Below are 25,239 nucleotides of genomic sequence, written 5' to 3'. Positions count from 1 at the left end.
TAACTTACATAATATTGTACAGCAACTGGACTTCAATGAAACAAACAAACAAAAACGACCCATTGAAGGAAGTATAGGTGTGGCCCACAGCAAGGGTGACCACCATTTCTGCCTCAGAGACACACCCTTCACTGCACTCATACTGTCATTACCCTCAAGTCACATTCTGCTCAGATTTGCAAACAGTTTTGTTTTGCTTTTTCCATCACCGGAGACATGGTAAGCTGACAGTACCATTAAGATTTCCCTGCTGTGGGATTCCTGACAACACCTGTCAGAGGTATACTTAGCTTCTCTTCCTCGCTTCCAGATGTCAGTGATCTCCTCTGATCACACAACTGGATACATTAGCCTCCCTCAGAATTCGTTTTATCAAATTTCAGTTTTATTGCTTTCTCAAGTGACAGGGTAAAGCACTCCTAAATAGCCACTGTAGTAGGCGGGACCGACTTAGTTTTCATGCCAAAAGCAAAATATGTGTTCAGGTTTTGGATAGGACTACTAAATTTATTCCCCAAAGCATCTCCTTTCACAGATTTCATTTTTATTGTAGTAAAATATACAGAACATAAAACTTATTATTTTAACCATTTTAGGTGTACAGTTCAGTGGCATTAAGCACAGAAACGCTGTTGTGCAGCCATCCCCACCATCCATCTCCAGAACTCTTTCATTTTCCAGAACTGAAATTCTGTACCCATTAAACACTAACTAATCACTCTCCCCTCCCCAGCCCCTGGTACAGCCAGCATTCTACATTCTGTCTCTATGACCTGACTACTCTAGGTACCTCATGGAAGTGGAAGCATATAATATTTGTCCTTTTGTGACTGGCTTATTTCACTTAGCCTTATGTCTTTTCAAAGATTTAACATGCCTTTAACCCAGAGCTTAAAAACCCCAATATTTAAGATCTAAAAAATAAATCTGAAACAAACAAAAATCACATTGCTCTACTATTTTTATTTGGACCAGTGAAGTCAGAAAGTTTTCATCTCATCTCAAAAGCCATTTCTGATTGCTGCTACTGGTTGCATGGAATATGACGTTAAGATCCTGAGGCCATAAATGAGCTCTAGGGACATAAGTGATTAACACTCTTTTCATGGCTGCAACAGGTAGGGCTCTCACACTGGAATCTGATATCTTAATTCTTTTGTAATTAACTATATACCATTTAAATGAGCTCTATGAGGTTTTTTTTTTTTTTTTTGGCCGTGCCAGGAGGCATGTGGGATCTTAGTTCCCCGACCAGGGATCGAACCCATGTCACCTGCAATGGAAGAGAGGAGTCTCAACCAGTGGACTGCCAGGGAAGTCCCTATGAGTTTTTTTGCTTGTTTGTTTTTAAAACAAGATGCCAGTTGATTTTATCTGATAAACAGGTGTTTCACTAGTATTACAGCTATGGAGAATTCCTAATACTTCACATCATCCTACTTCAGTAATTCAACTGATACCACATGGCATCTGCCTCTTCTGCATTCTGGGTTCTGTCTTGAATCCCTGGAGGCAGGGGCTGCAGGCAAAGATGGTGAATGAATGAGAAGGGCAGACACTTACCCAATACTGCCTCAAAATGGCAGATTCTGATACCGAAGTGAACCACGGTGCCCAAGGATAGCAAGAAGGGAAGGCTAAACTCAGCAGACAGCTGGAGGAAGGAGGGAATTTCTGAGGGTTTTACAGATAAGCTTATCTTTGAGTTGGGCCTGGAAGGATGTATACGAATTTGAGTTGCAGGAGGAAGGACTCAAACAGGACCTAGAACTGGCCAGCTCTACAACTTGCTTATAGAGAAAAATGTAAAAATTAAAATAGTTTAATACATATGACTGTCAACAACAGAGCAGCTTTTTATGAGCTTATTTGGCAGTGCAAACCTAATTTTTTGCTCTCTTAATTTGAAGCTACAATTCTCCTAACCTCTTTTGTTGAGAATTCTCATCAAGTGAAGAGAATAACTAAGTTCTGTTTAGCAAGGGGATGGAGGAAGGTAACGTATATATTCAACTAGGCTTCTTCTAAAAGCCTTTGCTGAACATGTACGGAGGGCACATTAAAGTGCTTCTGGGTGACGGTAGTTTTGCAGGGTTCCATCTGGAAATTCTGAGCTCAATCACATTTATAAACATTTGCTAAAATACATGCTTGAGGAGACGGACACAGGAAAGGGGCCTCTTCTGTGCATAAAGTGACAAGGCGCTGTCTAAAGGGATGAATGAAAAACATACCCGCAAACACCACTTTACGCCGCACTGTGAGATTGACGTGGCCTTGCTTGGCGGCTTGTTGCATAAGCTGGACCACAAGCTGGTGTGATTTGCCAATGACCGGTGTCCCATCCACACAGATTAATTCATCCCCAGACCTCAGGCGGCCGTCTGTATCAGCAGCACCCAGTGGTACGATGTGACCGATATAAATCTGTTGAGTAATTGGATGATGGATGAAACACTGACCTTTTGGTTTGCTATTACAGGCACACCTCGGGGATATTGCAGGTTTGGTTCCAGACCACCGCAATAAAGCTAATGTCACCACAAAACAAGTGCCATGAATTTTTTGGTTTCCCAGTGCACATAAAAGTTATGTTTACACTATACTGTACTCTTAAGTATGCAATAGCATTATGTCTAAAAAAAAGTACATACCTTAATTTAAAAAATACTTTATTGTTAAAAAATGCTAACCATCATCTGACAATGTAGGGCTGCCATCAAACTTCAATTTGTAAAAAAAATGTAATATCTGTAAAGCACAATAAAATGAGGTTTGCCTGTAAAACGACGGCCTTCACAATCTCTGAGAACAATTCAATTCATTCATTCCTGTCTGCATCCATGCCACAAACCCTTACTGAGTGCCCACTGGGTACCAGGTGCTGTGCTAGGTGGTACAATAATTCTTAAATGGAAAAAATAACTTTTTCTCGTTTAGTACCTTGACATTTATCTGTGGTTTGCTGACTCATTGTTTTTTCCCCTTTGCAAAAATAAATCATTTTACTCCACTGGCAAAACTTTTTCCCCTTTTCTATCCACCTAAGAGGCCTCTGTTCAGAAAACTCTACTAATTATAACAGTAATACAACTTTGCTTTAAAGGTCAGCATGTGCCTAGCAAAAAGGGTATGCATGATAAATGCTGTTAAATGAAGGGATGAATCAAGCAAAGTCTGGTTGGGCATCCTTATTTTCATAGTCTATAGCACCTGCCTGCAGAGCAGGTCTTTTTATTTAGTGTCTTGCTGTTGTTATACTAACCATTTACTGAACTTTAGCTAAAATATTTGTGCCTTTCTTGCCTTCTCTCTAGATAATGATGCTACAGCGAGCTTTACATGGCATCTATCATTTACAAAGAACGTGGACAGAAGAGTGCTTAAGAACAGGGACTCTGGAATCACACCCTTTCCAGTCCCTCCATTTACTAACTCTGCGATGCCAGGCAGGTTCATTAACCCTTCTGTGTCTTTATTTCATGATTTGAAAAATGGGGATAGATTCATAGATTTGATGGATACATGAGAAGAATGGGTGTTAGAAGCCTTTAGCATAGCACCTGGCACATAGTAAGCACTCAAGAAATAACAGCTGTTTTTACTGTGATGAGGAAATGAACAATACTTATCTTTAGTTCTCTTTTCCCCCTTCAAAAGAATCCTGTGATGTTCTCCTCAATTTATTCGAAAGATGAGGCCTGGAGAGGTTAAATGTCTCCTGATCCTTGTTCAGGGTTCTTTCTCTAATTTTGTAAAGAGCGTGGTCCTACTTTCTCTAACCTTTCATAGTGCCTTGTTCAAGTGCTCTCTGTCCTAGCTACTCAATATACAAAGCCAACTACCTGCTGGCAGATTTAACAAAATTGGCCAGAAGGATCAGGCCACTGTATTCCCAGTTGATGTCTATTCCTATTTTGCTTTTCGGTTCCCTTTTCTCTGATGGGGAGCTCCAGACGCTGCAGCTGCCGCTTTCCACAAACACGAACACACCCTTTTTAGAAAGGATCTAGTCCCTTCTTCCTCAAGACAGAAAGAGCTCACAAAATCCAAAGAATAACCCCCAGTGCTTAAGATGAAACAGTCAGGGAATATATATATATATATAAAATTATATTTATATATAACTGAATTACTTTGCTGTACAGCAGAAATTAATACATTGTAAATCAACTATACTCCAATCAATTTTTTTTTTAAATATGAAACAGGGGTGCACCTGGCAGGACTCAAATCTTGGTGATTTGTCACTGCTGCCAATTTGCATTGAAGTCTTAGAAAACTGCATGGGGCGGTGCGGGGTAGGGTGAGATGGGGGGCAAGGGGCGGGGAGACAAAAGACTCACAGGTTCCCCTGGTTCATTGCCACCCAGAATCCTAAATCCAAATCCAGTCTCTTTTCTCCAGAGGAAGATGTCCTGTTCTTGATAATCTGGAACTGCAGAGAGGGATGAAGAAGAGAGAGATTATTTCTCTGATAAAAGGAATCAGAGCCCTAAGTCGAACACAGTTAACAGGACCGATACTGATGGTGTTTGAGCAGACGACAGCGTTCCAATACACACAAGCAAACAAAATAATCTGGACAGGTGTAATAACAGAGGACACCGGGCGAAAGTAAATGGTAGGAATAGTCATGGAGCCTTAAGATTTTTTTCAAAGGACTAATCACTGTTTGATAATTCCTAATCAAGCCATTATCCCTGATGAAGGCTGCAGTCAGCACTCACCACTCTCCTGGGTATTGCTGCAAGGGGAATTAAATATATTAAAATCATCAGGCTCTGCATCACAAAGTGGGTGTCCATGTCTGAGGAAGGAGCTCATGCTGTCAGAGTGACCTCTGAAGTAGAGGTTGGCTCCGAGGATTTAGAAGACCTGTTAAGTGCCTGATGTTATCAACTAGAAGATGAAAGAAAACAGCTTGAGGTAAAAAGTGTTCTCAATTAAAAAAAAGAAAATCACTTATTTTTTCCCTTAAAATAATCAAGACTAGCAATGCCAATAATATGATCTGTTAGATCATTTTTGCCAAAAGAGTTACTCTCAAACATCCTAATATTTCCAAATTTACAAAATTTACTATGATTTCACTGCTATTATGAAAAAGTAGTCAGCCTTCTATATCCTTAAGATCACTGGTGAGAACAAAATTGTCCTATATCTATGAACCATAATTCATCACTAAAATAAGTGCTTTATTCCAGTATTTGCCTATAATATTTCACCACTATAAGTATTCATTTATTATCTAACAGCTTGATATTTTACTTTTAAAATTCAGTAACAGTCCAGGGCTTTCAAATGAAAGTCTCATTTTTTTTTAAAGAAAAGTATTTTCCTTAAGAACATGCTTACTGTACATGAGATTGTCCTATATACCACTCCGTTACTTAACTAAAGTAATAAAAGAAGGGTTACTTCTATTTCTTACTTAATATTTCAGTGTTTAAGTAGTATGTTTTACAGTGTGTAAAATGACAAATCTTTTATTTAAAGAAAAAAATATATAATTTAGTGACCATGAATCCTAAAGGAGATTTTCAAGTACTGTTCTGCAGAATTTCTGTTTTTTTTAATTCCTTGGCTTTGGGGCTGAAGGAGTGTGTATGTACTGAGAATTTAATTCCCATCTTCTCTGATTTTGTACAGTGGAATAGGGAAGAAGAAGGTGGTTGTTTAGACTTCAAGCTGGTGAGAGATGTCCCTTTTTCGGGACTCACCCATGAGCTTAAAATGTATGCCGAGAGAGAAGAAACTAAATAAACAGGTAAGCACCAGTCGGAGAAGTCTGAATCGAATATTCGTGCTTGAGCTATCTTAATGCCATGCTTTCAAGGGAGCTTCTTATCCAATGCTTTTTTATTATAATTGCTGAGGCTAAGCTGTAAGATGCCATGGTATATGGAGTTAGGCTACAGCACGGGACACAGCACGGGACACAATTCGAGAATGGTATTTTCTTCAGCATGCTAAGGTAACAATATTTTCTTTCTGTTTGAGTAGCTGGCTAAAGGTAACAGTATTTTCTTTCTGTCTGAGTAGCTAGCTATTGTTTCAAGAGCCTCATTAAAACAACAAATTAAATCAGGTTGAGTCTCCGTCTTTGGTTCACTCAAGCAGGAGGATTATTACCAAAACAGACCATGGGTGCTTTCCAGCCAGCACTAGGTTCTTGGCAGAGTCTGCTTGAAATCTGCTGAGCCCTTCTGTGAACAAGGAAAAGACCTCTGCAGAGACCTCCAGCTCAGACCAATTTTTTCTGCAGCATCATTTAACACACGAACACCTGCCCATCCTACAGTGTCACCAAATGTAGCAAGTTTCTGCCTTTTATTGCTCATTTAGGAGTAAGCCACCATGGGATGGGCAATTATGGTCAACAGACTTAGGCTTATCATACAGTTCAGTCCATTGGAAAAAAATTTATTCCTCTGAGAATTAATAAACAGATGGCAAATTTATTTAAAAAGCTTCCTATTGAAAACGAAGATGCCCAATGACAGACACCAAGGATGTAGAAGATGCCAATGATGAGCCTTTCAGGAAAACACACACAAACACAGATGTGTTACAAAGAAAGTCTTTTGGTCCTTGAACTTGGGCATCTTGACAATTATATTCTTCTACGAACCAAATGCCATGTTCCAAATATATAACTTTGGTGATCAATCAGTACTGAAACATATTAGAGAATTATAGAATGATTTTTCTCTTCTTTGTCCTCTGCTGTCCCTTCTTAGCAAGGGCGCTAAAATTTCTAAACTATTCCCCCAAAACATTTTTTGTTCTCTTCTTTATTTCAGGCAGATTTTAATAGAATTAAGTTTTCAGGAGGCGGCAGGGTAGAGCCATCTTTCTGATATTACTATCGCCCCCCTCCCTTTGTTTTGAGATTAAATCAAGAAGAGCTAAGAGGGCCTCCCTGGTGGCGCAGTGGTTGAGAGTCCGCCTGCCGATGCAGGGGACACGGGTTCGTGCCCCGGTCTGGGAGGATCCCATATGCCGCGGAGCGGCTGGGCCCGTGAGCCATGGCCGCTGGGCCTGCGCGTCCGGAGCCTGTGCTCCGCAACGGGAGAGGCCACAACAGTGAGAGGCCCGCATACCGCAAAGAAAAAAAAAAAAAAGAAGAGCTAAGAAAATCTCATCCAGTTCTCTTCACTTCTAAGCCCTGGTACAGGGGACAATCAGAGCAGCTCATTTCCTTTGGTAATTCCACCAATGACCCAATAAAGCAGTCAAAAGACTTCCTTTGATAATTAGAAAAAATGGAATCACCATGTTTGCAGAGAACCCTCCTGGCGTCTCTATTACTACAGACACAACACATTTGCAGACTTGGTTAAAACATGCCCATCACTTTTAATTTCATCTTGTCTTTGCTCTAGCCTTGGTCAATAAAAACACCCCAAACACTTCTGTTCATGGCATCCCTCTTTCTTCCCTCCTTTTTCTGAGTTTCTTTCTAGCCCCCTAGACCAATGGGAACATCAAACAGAATGAGTAATAATGGAGAAATGAAAGTTTTCAGCAGATCCTTACTCTGACATTCTCCAAAATTCGTGGAATTGATTTCTTTCTCTCTTTCACCCTTGCTCAATCCCGATGCAGGCGAAGGTGACATAGCTGGAATAGTAATGTCACAATTTTGCAAAGCTGAATGTATGTGCTTTCTCTTAGTTCATTTTAATTTAGTTTTGATTGATAAGGAACGTGCAGTTAAGCTTTCACAGTAAAGGTCAAGGCTGCTGTGGATTTTAAAAGACTATGGTTTGATTCTTTTTTTTCCCACAGTACTTTTCTTGTCAAAAAGCTAGAATTTACAACTGTACCGTTGAGAATTTCACAGAACTACCTTTACTATCTTAGACTCTTCCTATTTCATTATACCCTGAAGTACCCATTCTCTTATGACCTTGTTTGAATCATGTCATGAACTTGAGATTTGTCTAACCCCTTATTTCCTTCTGAAAAAATTTAAGCATACTTTTGTCACTGCCACATTACTGTGTTTATTTAAAATAGTATCAAGTTCCTGGTGGGATTAATTCTTGGGCTAAAACCTGTTCAGATGAATTCTAGGGCAGTTCAACCGAAACAGTCTTTTGTTTAGTGACACAAATCATCAGATCTGGCCAAGAGCTGAACAAATACACAAATAAGAACTGTCATAATAGCTCTTAAAATCTAGACATACACCCAAGCTCCTTAAACTATGATAAAGGAGCTGTACACCAATTCCAGATCATTAAGCATGTCTCTCTCGAGGGACAGGTGTACGCTGGTTAAAATGACAGCTTTGTCATTTTTCTTTCCCAACTCTTTTGTGAACAGGCAAAGTTTGAACTGCAAGCTTTAGATTTCGTTTCATAGTAAACACTAGTGGGTACTAGCTGATCTTCCTGATCACTTATAAATAAGATTGCATCGATGCCATTTTTAGAAGATGTACACAACTGGCATGTTATCTAGAGAAAATAGGCAACATGGCTTTTAAAGGACTTCCAGGCATGCTCTTTCTCTCTCTTTTTTTTTTTTTGATAAATCTCGGTTTTTTTAAATTTAATTATTTTTTTAATACAGCAGGTTCTTATTAGTTATCTATTTTATACATATTAGTGTATATGTCAATCCCAATCTCCCAGTTCATCCCACCACCACCACCCATGCATGTTCTTAATTGAACACTTAAGCTCTTCAGAGGGATTTATTAACACATCTGTAATTCAGATTGATTCAACTGGACACTGCTGTTTTGACAGATGGCCGTATCAAGAATGCTATATTTTGCACGGTATTCAGACCATGTGAAGGAACTGGATCAGAGACTTTGTTAAGAATCTTCACATTGTCCTTTACAATAAAACGAAATATGAGGAAAATATATTTTCCCAAAAAAAGGGGGATAAATTAAGGGCACAATTAAGATGCTACTGCTGACTTTAATTTTCTTGTTTTTTTTTCCTGGAGTACTTTGCTCATTTTAATATGTCTTGGGGAGAGGGGCAGGGAATCACATCTAATGAGGCTACATGCTTTACTTTTCCATTTTTTTCCAAAAGACAAGATAAAAAAACAGCCTAAGGGAATGGCAGAAACTGATCTGGGATAAAGCCAAATACTGATTAAAAAACAAGACTGACGTAGGTTCATTCATAGGTACTGTGAAAAAAAGAAAATCTGTGACAGATACTGAATAATTATCATGGAGGGAAAAGTCTCATCATTATCCTGGTTTAGTGGTGAGGAGGAAATCTATGTGAATTTTCACATCGGTTAGGTTGCTACAATTACTCACTTATGGAACCTCCCATCAGCAAAACACCTGATCCTCATTTGTGCTGCTAGATCCTATTCCTTAGATGGTCAAGAAAGTTAAGGCCTAAACTGGCACCATTACAAATATTTCAGTCTGCCTCTCATTCAATGCTTAAAGCAGCTGGCTGTCGCAGAATTACATCTTTTTCTTATTTTTTTTCTGGTGAAAACTTTTTAAAAAAATGGATTAAATACCAAATTCTGAAGAAATACTGCTACCATCAAGGTAAAAATGGCATCTGAGCTAGAGCCTCCTATTCTTTGGGTGCATTAGAATTGTCTGTCAATCCATGAGGCCCGCACCAGCACTTCAGAACCCGATTTACTTTATCGCAAAAAGATTCATACATGGGAAACTCAGTCATAAATGTGTACTCTACTGAGAAAAGCAGGGGCATAGTCAACAAAGCAGTTATCTCCACATCAACTGAAGTTGGGCCATTGATTGAAGGACCTTCATGATTAAAGAGAAATGTGAAAATATTCCTCTTTGCGAAACATTTCTTCCATGAAATCATTCCAATTAGTGAGAAGACACAGTGAGAACAGACGCCAGGTTCATGCTTAGCAACTACTGCTTACAAGGGATGTTCCAAATGGAACTTCATTTCCTCTGGCCCGGAGTGAGGTGTACTCAGGGGTCTTTCTAGTCCAGGGACTAAATAAATCCCTTCTCAAGTTATCAGGCTTTTGCCAGCATAGTGAAGCCTTAGTCGAAAACAGCCTACTTAATTCCACGCACTATGGTAGTAAGAAGGCAATGATTTCTGTTCCTTGAAGAGGAAAAGCACAGACGGAGCCCTTGGTGACTTCTAAAACTTGATCATCACCAAGACTCCAGTCATGCCTCGTGCCTCCTAAGTGCTGACTTGCACCCAGCACCGTGGGCCACTTTCCTTCTCAGGCACGGATGCTGCTCTCACTCCCCTGTTTGGTTTGGGTCACAGAGGAGTGGCTCCAGCCAGCAAGTAAAATGCTTCACAGCCAAGTCCAAGGGGGTGGGTGGCTGGCTGCAGTGTCCCTCCCCTCCCCCACTCCCCCCCATACCTCAGCCCTCCATGGGGCTTTGCTAAGAGAACTACAGCTGTGGCTCCAAATGAAACCTGTGCTGAGGGGGCTGGGGACCAAGAGGAAAGGCAGAATGCTTCTCTTCTCTCTTCCAGTTTTAATCTGACCCTTCAGCAAACCCAGCCTCCTCCCTCATTAATCATTCTCTCCTATCCTATGCCAAAAAAGGGAAAATGAAGTGCATGTTCTTCATAGATGCCTCATCCCAACCGATCATACTCAGAAGAAAAGGTCAGTAAGAGCAACAGCCAAAACAAACACACAAACAAACAAAAATGGCCTATTTGTATCCCCTAAGATGAAAGCATTTTAGGAACTTTGGTAACAGTAAGATACGTGAATACTGTTTATAGTGAATAGTTTTTGGAAATCATTTCATAATAAAAAGTAAAACATTAAATGTGAAGGGATTACTCGGTTTATAACAGCCCAAAAGGTATTATGTATGACATCACTAGTTTGTATTTTTCAAAAAGGTGAAGCTAAAGGAACATACTTAACCACAGTATAAATGATTAAAGCACAAACCACTCACTACTCTTTTTCTTCTTTTTAAGGGGAATGTTTAGAAAGACTGATAACGTTTAAAAAAAAATGGCCAGTATTCTTAAAACCCGAGACCACTAAGAAAGCATTTAATTTCTTCTCATTACTCCTGCAATCCAAACCAATCGTATTTATGTTCTATTGTATATCAGAGCTGTTTCACAGGACAGGAGCTCAGAGGACGCCGCCGTCTCCATGTAGGGAAGAATTAATGAAGCAGCAGCGCTTACCGGCCACTTCTCTTTTCTGTTTTTTTTTCCGGCCACTTCTTTTAACGGAGAGGAAAAATAAACCCAGTTTACCCAGGCCCTTCATCTGATGACCATCCATGACTACCCCACCTGCCCAAACAGAAGACGTAACGGGGCCTCGGTGACTATCCAGCAGATTCTATCACTGCTCTGAGATGCCGTCACCTCTCACCTGGATTCACCTCTCTCCTGTTCACACCCTGACAATCTATTCTCAACAAGCCTCAAGAAGAGAGTTGGAGCCCTGCGGCGGAGTCCAGGGAAGACAGGAGCCAGGGTGCTACTCACGTCGGTTTTCATACATGCTCCTGGACTGGGCCCAGATTTTAAAAGGATCTGGTTTTTTCTGCCCAGAGCCGTCAGTCTGATCTGGAGCCGGGGCCTCGGCGGGTGGGAACTCGGGTAGCACCTGTGTGCCGTGGCTGGGAGAGGCTGTGTGCAGGCTTCGGTGGCTGGCAGCGCTGTGCTGGGAGCTATTCTGGCTGTCTTTTCTTTCCAGTGGTTGCTGAAAGGAAGCGAGTGAGAGGGGCAAGAAGAGATTATTATTGGTTCCCGGAGTGGGTGTTTTCCATCAGCTTGTTTTTGTTCAGCACTTCTGCACACACATACATAAATTTATCAACAACATTTTGGCTTCCACCTTCGGCTCATGCTGAATGCAGGTAAATCCCCCGGGGACTGGCAGACAGATAGAGGGGTGGACCAGACAGAAGGACATCATGGTAAACCATACTGCTTTCAGGGCTGGAGCAGAAAACAAATCCAATTTTCATCACAGGTTCTCAGCTAAGTCACTGGGCTCACTTATTATGAAATGTACTCATTTTAACATCTTCATTTTTAAACCAAACATGTGACACAGAATACCATGCGTGGTTTAAACGGAAAGCTAGAATATCCAGAAGAAATACAATCAGGGCTAAAAATGCTCCTTGGGACTCCACATTTTCCCTTTTTCAGTAGTAAAATACCCAACTTCTTGCTAAGGATTTACCATCAGTCCTGCTAGCCTGTAAGAAACATGGATCAGATCTTTAAAAAATCATGCCTAGCATTACGTGTGCACTTGTACTTACAAGTATATAAAAAACTATTATCTGAAGAGCTTTCATAATTCTTAGTGAATCAATTCTGCAGACATCGCATTACACCTCTTGATCTCTTGATACTACTGCTGGTTGAAAACCAAGATCCAACGTTATGTATGGGTTGACCTCCGGGGGTCAGCCTTCTTAGGTTTGCAACTTGTCCAAACTCCGAGTAGTAGTCAAAGGCAAAGAATTTCATTTCAATTTCAGTAGAATAAGTAGGTTCCTGCTCCTTAAATTCTGCTCAGCTAAAGACCCTTCCCATTTTAGGAGATGCTCTTTGTTGGAAGGGCCACTGAATCAACAGCAAAATCTAGTGGGAGGAAAAATACTGCATGGGAAATAAAATAATTTCAGCTCTTATTTTCTCCAATGAAAGATGTGGTAAGCCCAGGTGTTTACTTGCCCCTATTCAAAAGAAAAATCCTGGAGTCCTCTCACACAACAGACGCCATGTCACTACACTTAACTGCTTCAGAGCACTGTAAAGGGGCATCTCCGGCCTGTCTTATAGATCCTGTATAGCTTATGATTTTTGAGTAGTATATAAGATCTCTGACCTAGACATTCCAGTTCCCTCAAGTTCTTTATCGTGTCAAAATCTTGCCCTCAGTCTTGCAATCAGTCCTATCACACCGTTCTTCCTTATTCTCTCCCCCGGATAGCCTCCATCTTCCATTCACATCTCCGTGGAAATTTCCAAGGTCCCGTTCATTTACTTCTCAGGTCCCTCTACTCTTTCCCTTCCAGTCCTTGCTTTGAAATAAGCACTGAAGTCAGGCCAAGGAGGACAAAAACTTCATTTTCCCTTGACTGTTCAGATCACAGATCTGAAGATAGGTTTTAGCAAGGATTCAAAGTCAAAAATTGGGCATGTATTTCATGAAGGTAAAATAGACCCTTTAAAATTATACTTGATGTGCCTGTGGGAGAAACGTATAAAATTATACTTGATGTGCCTGTGGGAGGACCATATTCTAAACTAGCAAAGAGGTCTTGGGAACCACCTATATGAGGGGCTTAATTCACTCAGACTCAAGGGGACAACATACTCTGGGTGAAGAGGTCAGGAAAACACACCGATGTTTGGACAGGGACAACCATCACCATTACCCCACATCACCATCGTTCCCTTTTGAGGATCAAGGGCTCCGTTCAGACTTGGATGGATCCACATTCCGAAGACTTGGGACAGAACCTGGTTCTGCCAACTTCCAACAGGGTCCTCCTCAAAGTGAATTCGGCTCTCAGGGCCAGCTATCTCCTTTCTATTCCCTAAGAAGGTCAAAACCTGCCTTCTTGCTTCCCTTGGGGACATGCTGAAGATTTTCAGAGTCAGAAAAACATTAACAAAGGATACAATCCCCATTCCCTTTTGCAGGAGCGTGAGAATTTGTTTTCCTCTTCACCGCGGTCTTGGTAAGGGTCTCCATTATAAACAAGCATGTGTAGTGTACACACCTCAGCACAAAGAGAAAAAAAGATGGGTTCTGGGTGGGGTTTCCCCCTCTTATACTTTCCTGTACTGCCTACTTCTTATTTTTATAATGTACAGAGAATGTTTTTTATAATCAAGACCAAATGTAAAGCTGTTTTCATTTAGAAATGAACCTCGGTAAGGAGAATTAATGGGACTGTTACTTTCTATTTTTTACATGTTGGTCGTGCTGTGTGTCCGCTCTCCTCTTGGAAGGGCAGAAAGAAGATATTTTAAAAGTGAAAGCAAATAATTCAATAGATGAAGGACCTCTGGATTAACCATGAAAGTTTCATCCCTCTCTTCAAATGACCACCCTCGCCTGGTTTTTCAGATGAGTAGCAAATGCTAGATGTGGGGTCGGTCCATTGACACTAAGTTCATTTCATGGTTAGAGTCAGTCTCTGACCGTGGAAGCTCCAGTCTCCTTCGTGTAGAGGTTCCTCTTCACAAAGCCTCACCAGGACCCTGTGAGCCGCACTGCGGGATTACCTGAGGGAAACCTCACAATCTTCTTCTTCTTCCTTTCCTGGGGATACTCGGTAACCTCTTGAAATGTAACCTCTTCCAATCACTGCCTCTTCCTGAACAGGAGAAAAATACCTTTCCGGCAACCCTGTCCCACTGAAAGAGCCTGGACCTTTCTCCAGCAGCGAATGCACACATGCTTTTACAGACACGCCCACAAATGCATGCACACAGATTCTGTATGTCACCTCAGGGGTTTCCAAGACCCTTCGATGGCTGTCCCAGTGTAACAAATCTGACACAGAGGACCTGGAAATCTCAAGTTTAAATGAAGAGACAGCTTTACCATAACCAGAGGGTGCAAATGAAGTTTACCAGAAATGGCTTGGGCTGTTTAAAAACTTTTATCACCTTTTCTCACCTTCCCCATAAAGGACGCATTTAGGTTCAATTTATCACAAAATGACAGATACAGTCTGGACAGAGTCTACAAAACTGCCTCTCCATCAAACTGCGCCTCTGCATCCCCTTTGAATGCCATCTAAACTTTGCTCCTAAATTTGGAAAATGAAAGTACAGCAGCATCCTGAGAATATGCTCTAAAAACTAGGCCATCGCTAACCTATCACTAAATGGCATATTCTAACCCACCCTCACGGACTAAACACATGAGCATCTGGAAGCTTTTTGGATTTTTCCCTGATAAGATTTAACCTTGCTTTATGTTTCCTCTCAAGTTCAATTATGAAAATGACTTAATTTGAAAATGCATTCTGTATTTAGTATCTTGGCACCTAAGCTTTTTGAAGCTATGTTCTGTGTGTGTAGAAAAGTTCAAAATATGCCTTTTTATTTTCTGAGAACATGTTAATTAGATATGACATTATCTTTTATTTGGTTAGGGTCCAGAACTGTCCAGGAGAAAAGCCATGTTTATATAGCTCTCAAATTAAAGTCACCTTGTATGCCTTTTCAGCAGTCTGGATTCCCTCCCAGAAGACTTGGGCCATGAGGACAAATTCACTTCTGAACACAGGATCTGACTTGCACCAAATGTGATTGTCTCTCACCTCATTTTTCTAGGTGAGAAACTGGCCCTCAAATAAGCATTAATAAAGATACACTTTCAAGTCTATTAAAGTAATTCTATGCATGCTAAGAACATGGATGGCGCAATCCATCAATGATAGAACATCCAGAATAGCCCCTCTTAAGTAACCTGCAATACATTTATTCCCTCATCCAATAAATATATACTGATCACCTGCTATGAGCCAGATTCTGAAAAATACAATGTGTAAGTAAGAAAGAGATAGTACCTGAGAATTTATACCTATGTATCTAGGTATGTATGTGTGTGTGTGTGTGTATGTGTGGAGATGGAATATTAATCAAATAATCATGACAGACTGATGACAACACACTGCAGTGTCCTGCAAGGTAAGTAGTAAGGAGAAGCCTCTGGAAGAACATTCCATTAATGGAAGCAGCATGTGCTAAGTCTGCAAAGCAAAAGTGAGCTTGCCTGTTTGGAGAGCAGAGAGGTAGCTAGTGTGGCACAGCAGTGGGTGGCGTGGCTTGAGAGGAACTTGGAGACCAAATAATGCAAGGGCCTTGTGGGCTACTTTAAGGAGTTTGGGTTTCACTCTTAGTTCTGGGGAGGAGGAATCCATTAGTGAATTTAAAGCAGGGACGTGCCAGGAGCCAACTTATTTCCAGAAAGTTTGGTCTGGCTACCGTCTGGAGAACAGGTTGATGTGGGTGGAAGTAAAAGCAGAGAGCCAGTCAGGAGGCTACTGTGCAGACCAGGTGAGGGACCCAGGGTGGCTTATACAAGGGGAAAAGCTGTGACAAGGGGGAGGGACAAGTAAAGTCAAAAGATATTTTGGTGCCAGATTTGATAGGCATTGCTGAAAGGCTGCATGGGGGAGAGGAGGAGGAAGAGAAGGGAGAAGGGGGAAGGGGGAAGGGGGAAAGGGGAAGGGGGAAGGGGGAAGGGGAAGGGGGAAAGGGAAGGGGGAAGGGGGAAAGGGGAAGGGGGAAGGGGGAAGGGGGAAGGGGGAAAGGGGAAGGGGGAAGGGGGAAGGGGGAAAGGGAAGGGGGAAGGGGGAAAGGGGAAGGGGGAACGGGGAAGGGGGAAGGGGGAACGGAGAGGGAGGAGGAGTTCTCAGAAACACAAATATCCACCTCCAGATCTCCAGCTTGAATAAACGCTTGGAAAGGAGGACCATATATTGAGTTGAATATCTCCAACACTAGCTGTTGTCACTATGTGGATATTTTTGAAGCAAGATTTTTACTTCTGAGTATCAGATCAGGGCCAATTAGGAAAAACGAAACCATTTCAATTTTGAAAACTCCACAGAAATCCTTGGCCACATCTGGCTGTGAACTTGTGTCAACAGACCATTTAAAACAAAACTGCACCAACCTTCCTAAAACAAATGATTTCCTTATTACTGACAGGCCAGAGAAATTGGGAAGATGCAATGGATTTTATAAATGGAAATGGGGAAAAAAGTCAGCTCATTAGTATTTCACAGAATGATTTCAAAATGGAGGTACTTATAAAGTGAGCTGAAAATACATGCTCCGAAGAGCAAATGAATACAGACAGCACTTAGCTTAAACAATGAAAAGAATTCATGTGGCTTAAAAATGACAAATCAATCCTTTTTTTTTTTTTTTCCGGTATGCGGGCCTCTCACTGTTGTGGCCTCTCCCGTTGCGGAGCACAGGCTCCGGACGCGCAGGCTCAGCAGCCATGGCTCACGGGCCCAGCTGCTCCGCGGCATGTGGGATCTTCCCAGACCGGGGCACGAACCTACGTCCCCTGCATCGGCAGGCGGACTCTCAACCACTGTGCCACCAGGGAAGCCCAACAAATCAATCCATTTTTAAGGCAAAATTATTTACAGTTCATGTATCTGCCAAGACTGAAGGCCACTGCAGCGATTTACATGGACAACAGGAAAAACTACAAGTGCTGATGAGGTATCAGGCCAATGTCATTAAAGGTTGCGCGAAAATCAGTCTCAAATACAAGCCAAAGCAGAGGATGGTCCTTCTTTTTGTCTCTTTCTTTTATCATTTATGGGTCTAAGTCAAATGATTTCTTCCAAAAGGCAAGAAAGAGGAGTTAATGGAGAAGAAAAGGCAAGTACTGACTGGATAGGAAAATGAATTTCAGTTCACACTGAATGTTTTAATGGAGTCTAACACAACAGCAAATTCTATTTTTTAAGGCTCCAAAGGGCCGAGGGTATGAGCTGCTGTGAGCAGCAAGAGGCAAGAAGACTTACTTAATTAACCCTAGGCCTTCTCCCATCTACTACTCTCAGTGCTTCTCCTTGGAGCTTGGAGCTTTGGTGGGTTGTGCTATGCCCTGGATCTGGGACAAGTGGCATTGGGGTGCTAAGGCCACCAGGAGAGTTTGAGAAAGAGGCAGCATTCAGGAGGATTCAGGCCGGGGTCACTTACTGTGCACATTGTCTAAGATCTCTACCTCGTATTTCTTCATGACTAGCTGTCAGCTATGTCCTTAGCATCCCTTCCATGGGAAAGAGACAGAGGACCATGGAACAGAAACCTGTCACTGTTGCTACTTTCAGCTTGCTGCATTTGCTGAGGACACTTCCTTGCCCATCACTTGGTGTCCCCTATATGAAAACTTTATGTGAGAACTTTTTTTTTTTTTAAGTGTTTATTTATTTGGCTGCATTGGGTCTTAGTTGTGGCATGCAGGCTCTTCACTGCGGCACGCGGGCTTCTCTCTAGTTGTAGCATGCGGGTTCTTTCTTCTCTAGTTGTGGTGCACAGGCTCCAGAGTGCATAGGCTCTGTAGTTTGGAGCACGTGGGCTCTCTAGTTGAGGCACGCGAGCTCAGTAGTTGTGGCTCGCGGGCCCAGCCGCCCTGCGGCATGTGGGATCTGAGTTCCCCAACCAGGGATCAAACCTGGGTCCCCTGCACTGGAAGGCGGGTTCTTTACCACTGGAGCACCAGGGAAGTCCCTGTGAGAACTTTTTTAGGAACTAGGAAAATACTGTCTCCTTAGTGAACATGTTATGCTTTTTTTTTTAATCTGAAAATAAAAGCTAAGTAAATAACGTGGTTACCTATGCTGCGTAGGCTGCTGGGGAACTTGGAAGAATTCCATAGCTCTATCACAGTATCTAATTCAATTTTTTTATAGCTTTTTATGGCTTTGGATGAATACTTCACTTAGGTTATTATCATTAAGAGCTGAATGAATTTTATTATGTGAGTACTTGTTTTATATTATATTTCTGCTTTGTTACCTTTTGAAAGTATATGCTCATCATACTTTAGGCCTCATGAGGAGGGTCTTTACAGATCTGCCTATTTATCTTTCCCCACTTGTATGAGGACATGAATGTTTTCTGTTTTAGTTCCTGTTGTATATTAGCGCTGGGTCTGGCATACAGGAGATACCCAATAAATATCTGTTGATGGAACAAATGCATAAAAAATTTTAGTGATTTGTGACAATGAATCCTTTTTTTGAAAGGAGCAATCAATAAATCATTTATAAGCTCCAAGAAGAAGGGCACCATCTTATTTATTATATCATTTCCAATGGCTCACACCAAACCTGACACTTAGTAGTTTTTCAACACCAACTTGCTGAATGGAAGGATGAATGGATGAGTGGATAAAAGAGAAATGCATGGATAGATGGATATATGGTGGATGGACAGATGGATAAATGGACAAATGGACAGATGAAAGAAGGGAGCAAAGGAAGCAATAGTTGGGAAAGGAACTAGTGAAAAAACCTGGGTGAATACTGACCTAAAATTCAGGGTTTGGTGTGATAGAGTTTTCAATGCTCACATGCAAAATCCTTGTGTGTGATTTCGACCAAGAGTCTCCGTTAAACAAGTTTCAGTCAGGATGATTAAAGTGGACCACCAAACCATTTTCCCAGTGAGGCCTAAAACCTGACAGCAAATATGTCTTATTTTTGTCTCTGCCATTTGGCAGAAAAATCCCTGATGCTATGGATGTCCAGGTATCAAATTAGTTAAATTTTATGAAGACACCGCCATTGTCCCCCTTGAGTATTTAAACCATAAATTTAACATTTACACTAAATCTAGCAGGTGAAATGGCTGCTTGAGAGTAAGTCATAGAGGCTACTCAGGAGGGGAAACGAGATCAAAGAGAGAAGTCTTTCTGTTCTAATAAAAACCCAACTACTTAATTATTGAAAACCTTTACAGGAAAAAAAAAAAAAGGTATGAGGGCAAAGGAAGCTGTCAGTCACATGAGCAAGCCAACAATTGCAGAAGCCTCTAAGAATAAAGACCAGACGTGGTCCTGGGTTCAAACGGTGTATCTCAGAGCTAATGTAACTCTCAGCGTATCACAACCCAGGCACAATCGGTGTGCGTTTCATTCCGTAGCCCACCTGGCCCTGCCTGTCATTACAGGAATGACTTTCCGGAACCATGTCATCCAGCTTCCCCATGGATTCCCTCCGACCCTACCAGAACAATCCCATCATCATCTGTCCCTCTAGCAGGACCTCACCAAAATTCAAACTGGGAAAGGGAAACAGCTTTCAACCCACCTGTACAGAACTCCCACGGATCACAGATGTTCGCAGGGGTCCACTGGCAACGGGAGACCTTGGCTGACATCCCCCTACTTTGTACAGCAGCTGCCGGAGTGTGCCAGCAGTGCGGTGAAAGCCATCATCCCCGTCCTGGCAGAGAAACCAGCGAAGGACAAGCCCCAAGCTGGGGGATGGTTCTTTTCTAACCCAGCAACACACCAGTCTCTCAGCTTGTGGTAATTAAGAGCCAGCAGACTGTGGGCAACGCAATTAAGAGGGCTTTTTTCCCTAGGAATGCAGCCTGAGTAATTGGTTTGCTGCTTGTTCATGACATGACTTCCTCCAAAATAAACAGTCATGGGGAATTCTCTTAACTGACTTGGTGAAGGCAAGCTCTGTACCTGTTTGACACCCTTAGAGTTCAATGGGGGAATTCCAAAACACTTCGGGGGAGAAGAGATGCAAATGACTCTACAAAAATCCTTTGGCACGGCAAGTTGAAATGGGATGCAAAACGAAACAGAACACCTTGCTACCCGATGTCATGCTGCGTGTGCCAAACTGTCCCTCAGTATATGCTTCTGGTCAAGACTCCATGCCTATGTGGAGGGTGTAAAATAAGTCCATGCCTCAGGTAGCATGCTTGGGGCTGCGGGAGAGGAAAGGACGACTGTTGCTAACTCAAGCTCATGTGACACATCTCTCAGATGTGCTTCTATTTTTCTGAAGGCTGAATAGGTTTCTGACTGTGATCCCGGGAGAGGGACACAGGCACACACACAGACACACACACAGACACACACACGCTTTGGCATCTCTGTGGTTCCAATGTAGACACCTACCAGCACTTCTCAGCCTGGACATTAACACAAAATGACAAGGGAAGCAGCCCCGAAGTCACGTGTTCCCATCACCATGGCACCATGCCATGGGAATCAATTACTGCAGGTTTTTCTCTTTGGAGAACTTAGGAGTAGGGTTTACGAATGCAGGAAGCTCCCTCTCTCATCTCCTGAATAAACTTCTGCCTCTTGCTGCCAGGCTTGGAGACAGGTGGAAAGAATTCAGCTGCAGCACCGTAAGCTGCGAAGTTTTAAAGTTCTCCATTCCTGGATGGCAGAGGTTGTCAATTCCTCCTCCCCCCAATACTCTAAGCCACAAGGAAGTACACCCCTCTTTATCTTACTGTTAATGATTTTGGACGCTTCTTTCACCACATCAATTGCACAGGCATCAGAGTTCCAGATTTTGAGGTTTTAAGTAGCATTTTAATTTGTTGTCAGTGCCCAGGGAGCAAAAGCTCACCACCACCAAGCAAAACGCTAGAGCCTCAAAGCTATTAGCGAACATGTCGACTAAGTAATGCATCTTCAGGGAAACCAGATTAGAAAGGACAGCATAACATTGATTTTTTTTTTTTTAAAGACTCCTATACCTGCAGCACAATGCCACTAAAGCTGGCAAAACAACAAAGGATATTTGCACAATAAGGAAATGTCTTATTCTCAGGGCTGGGGCATTTTCCATGTGAGCATGTGCATATATACAGGGCTGAGCAATTCTACCATAAACGTACAGGCTTTAAAATCCTTAAATAATTCATCATCCAGTGCAAAAGAAAGCTGAGGGAGGGAATCTACCCATGTGAATGGCTTGAAACACCAGCTGAGAGCAATGCTACTCAGGAAGCAGGTAGAGTTTTTTGGTTTTTCCTTCTCTCAAAAGAAACAGTAGCATTTGTATCAAATTAAAACATCTAAGAAACTCATCCACTGGGATGAGAGTTGTGATGCGTTTATACAGAGAAGATTCCAAACATGCATTCTTTATCCAGGCTCCCGCAGCCTGCCTACAAATCACTAGACAGTTAAAGACAAACCCCAATACCTTCTATATCAAACGGATCCCCAGAACTTAATAAAACGAGCCCTGGTTTTTGTCTCCTCCACCCACTCTAAAACACATTTAAGTCCAGCCAGATAGCGTCCCCTCCCACCACGAGCGCCTCCTCCCCCCAAAAAAAACGAGCACCAAGTAACTGACAAGTCCTTACCGACTTTGGGCTCTTCTTGGGAACTGGCAGCCCTGGAAAAAATGCAACAAGGAGGGAAGCGGGAAAGAAATCATTAGCATATAAATGTTACCTTTTCCTTAAAGAACAATCCCCAGGTGTTTCATGGCAACCTAGCCATCTGCAGAGTTATGTCAGATTTCTCCCCAGCATCGGAGTTACCAGGCTGTTCATATCGAATCAAAGCAGAGGGAGGAGGAGAGGGAGAGGCAGGAGATCTATCTGCATTAGCTATGCTGACTTGTACTGCAGCAGCCTGGAGGCTGGGAAAAGAAATTCACAGACCTCAGCGGCCTGGGAAATTGAACACTTGGACAGAATCTCAAATGCTCTTCTGGATTAAGAGCGACTTAATTTACAATTAAGTCCAGGATATTTCCTTTCCTTTCTACTTGTCAACTGAAGTGGACCAATCAGGACAGAGGAAGGGGGTGTATATTTAGTTTCAGAGGAGTAAATGGTTAAAATAAAAAATTTTTTTTTGTCTTTCTTTTTTTTCTTCCTTTTTTTCCCCCCTCTGCCTTTTAGAAGCGGAAATGCCTTCTTTACTTGAATGAGCTGAACACCAAAACAAAAACGGATACTCTTTTGCCAGAACAGCACACAAATCCAATCTGGTTTAGGACACCCTCTGGATCGTCAGCACACCCCTTCACACATCACTCATCCGAGCAAACTCCTATTCAGTTTGCTGGGACTAGCCCCTCGAAAGCAGGCTGCTGGGGAATGAAAAGAGAAATTTCATGGAGCTGAGAGAAAAAGATAATAATGCAGAAAGAGAGAGGCAGAGGAGAAAGAGGGGCTCACTGAACCTTGCTGGCTCTTCCAAAACCCTGTCTTTAGTGGCAGGGTGAGAGCTGAAAGGGGCCGCTGATCTCACTTCTGGGAAAGTCAGAAGCCATTAGGGGCAGACTTATAGAAAATCTGTCACCAAGGGAGTGTAGCAAAGGAGGGCTGGAAAGGAAAATAAAAACATTTATCAGTGTTTTGAAAGTAATCATTTCTGTAAGCAGTCCTCTCATTTCGTTTTTTAATTTTTGGTTTGAGCCAAGGTTAGAATACAAAATGCAGATTCCACCCATGTTAGGCACAGTGCAGGCCCTGATGTATTGGGATCTGATGATTTTGTACCGGAAAGGTCAACCTTTTTTAGAACATGATCCCTAGGTGGTGTAACGATTTCAACTCTCTTGGAAGTGACTTGTCAAACGAGGAGCCGTGCTAAGTTCAGCGCAAGTAACAGGAGGCCGCGGGAGTGGGTGAGTGGGAGGAAGCCACCCAGAGGAGCGCTGCTAATGGGCCCCCTGCAAGAGAGGCGTGAGAGGGACTGCTCACCGCCACAGGCAGTGGGGGCACTCTTCTGGCACGGCTCGTCACATCACCAAAAGGAGGTCACCACGGTCTGGCACAGTGGCTCTGGGACTTCAGAGTGCACATGGAGGATGTGGCCACTTCTTATCAATGCGGAATCCCAGGACCCACCCTCAGGGGCCAAGGAATCTGCAGTATGAACAAACATCCCAGAAGATTCTGACAAAGAAGGTTGGAGGACCCCATTTAAGGAAACCATAATACAGTAGAATGAGGATTATTACTCTTTCAAGTCCGGCAAAGTCGGATAGGCTACCTTTAGTGAGTTGCTTTAAAGTTCTCTGCGCCTCAGTTTTTCAACTTATGAAGTGGAGAGAATAAGACTCATTGTACTCGTTGTGATAATTAAATAGACAAAATGTTTAAAAGCCTCATACCTGGCACAGAGCAGGCCCTCAACCCCTTTTACCTTCCTTTGCTAATTTACACCATTCAGGAAAAAAAAAAAAAAGTGGTTATGGTTATCTTACTCTAATTAGGGAAAATCATTTTCCTAGCATGCTAAAATGCAAAAAATACGTAGGGGAAATATTTTGCCTATGGATGAGAATAACCGTCTTGAGCAATTTAGATGTCATTTTTCTTAAAAATAATTATTAGGTGCCTTAATTTGTTCATTAATGTGATTCCCTTAAGGAATTCTATCAAGTTATATTAGTTTGGGTCACTGGGTACACTTCGAAATGGTCAAATATCACATCCTTAAATACAGATTTTTCCCTAATTCAGACTGACATTCTTAGTTCATTGGAATAAGCAACACTTCACTGGAGTGAGCTTTCACTACACTTGATGTCACCCAAGATCCCAATGACCCTCTACAGAACTTTGGAAAGAATCTCCAACTAGTTAGGAGAAGTCAGGGAAAATGACTTCGATCCACACTCTGCTCATCATTTCTAAAACTCTGACCATCTTAAATTCTCAACCTGTTAAGATTTTCATGTATAAAAAAAACAGCACCGTGGATTCTCTATCAGAGAGAAACATTCGCGCACACACCCAAAGGTTATGCAGGTACAAGGATGCTCAGTGCAGCACGGTTGGTATAAAGCGAACCTGGAAATGACTGGAAGTTCTAGATAAACTCAGGGACACCCAAACTATGAAGCCGTCCACAGAGGTTAAAAGGTACGAGCTAACTCTATGGGTAACAGCACGGATGGTCTCCAAACTATAACGTTGAGTGAGAACAGCATGAGGTAGAAGGACAGCCATAGGAGACAGGTGTTAAACATATTCAGACTCTGCAAATAGAGACATATCAAGACTCTGCAAATAGAGACATATCAAGACTCTGCAAATAGAGACCTATCAAGACTCTCCTTGACTGTCACACATGAAAACTGGTAACTGAAGTACTGTATTTCCGGTGGGGAAAGAAAGGGCAGGGATCGGATGGACTAGTTTGAGCAGACTTCAGCCTTCATCTAGAATGTGTTTCAACACCACCAAATTCACATCTTGCTGAGGCAATAAAATATTAATTTAAAAATAAACATTAATTAATTCAGAGCTATTCAGATAGACTGAAAATAGCTGGGAAGACCTGATGGGAAGCACTGAAAGAGATCCCTGGAAGAATTCTCCAAGACCGAGAGATCCTGGTATGTGGCCCTTGTTTAGCTGGAGGTGACTGCGGCCATCCCACACTGGATGGGTGACAGAAAGCAGCACGATCCCACACCTGATGGCGCGTCAGTGGTTTTCCTTAGGGCAAAGGCATACACTTTGTGCTCCCAGTGGAAGCGGGAAGCTTACTTGTAGGAATCGTGTCACGTATTACATAGGAGGCATATGGACAGGAACAGCACCTGTCCTAAGAGGTTCGTCTGTTCCCTTCAGGGAGAGGAAGGGGAGTTTTGAGAAGAGGCAGCAGAAAGAATCCATGGACGGCACCATCTGCTCTCACAGCCTGGGAGGTGGCAAATGCTACTTCAAAGGGATCCCAGAAAATTTCACGGGAAAGTGTACCTTCAAAGTGGGAGTCTAAGTGTGATCT

The 25,239-nt window shown here is 42.3% G+C and overlaps 1 protein-coding gene across 1 annotated transcript in view; it reads right to left on the bottom strand.

The window, feature by feature from the left end:
• MAGI1 (membrane associated guanylate kinase, WW and PDZ domain containing 1) overlaps positions 1 to 25,239 on the bottom strand; it is a 620,740-nt gene that overhangs the window by 25,172 nt on the left and 570,329 nt on the right. The window contains exons 14-18 of the mRNA XM_082637692.1: positions 21,849 to 21,880; positions 11,472 to 11,688; positions 7,543 to 7,626; positions 4,347 to 4,438; positions 2,235 to 2,427 (exon numbers count right to left, since the gene is read on the bottom strand). Of these exons, the coding sequence (XP_082493818.1) occupies positions 2,235 to 2,427; positions 4,347 to 4,438; positions 7,543 to 7,626; positions 11,472 to 11,688; positions 21,849 to 21,880 (618 nt within the window). The remainder of the gene's footprint in view (positions 1 to 2,234; positions 2,428 to 4,346; positions 4,439 to 7,542; positions 7,627 to 11,471; positions 11,689 to 21,848; positions 21,881 to 25,239) is intronic.

Source organism: Mesoplodon mirus (genome assembly GCF_964341445.2).
Source record: "Mesoplodon mirus genome assembly, chromosome: 12".
Classification (NCBI taxonomy): Eukaryota; Metazoa; Chordata; class Mammalia; order Artiodactyla; family Ziphiidae; genus Mesoplodon; species Mesoplodon mirus.
Note: the sequence above shows the minus strand (reverse complement) of the source record. Positions and strands in the feature narration are given on the sequence as shown.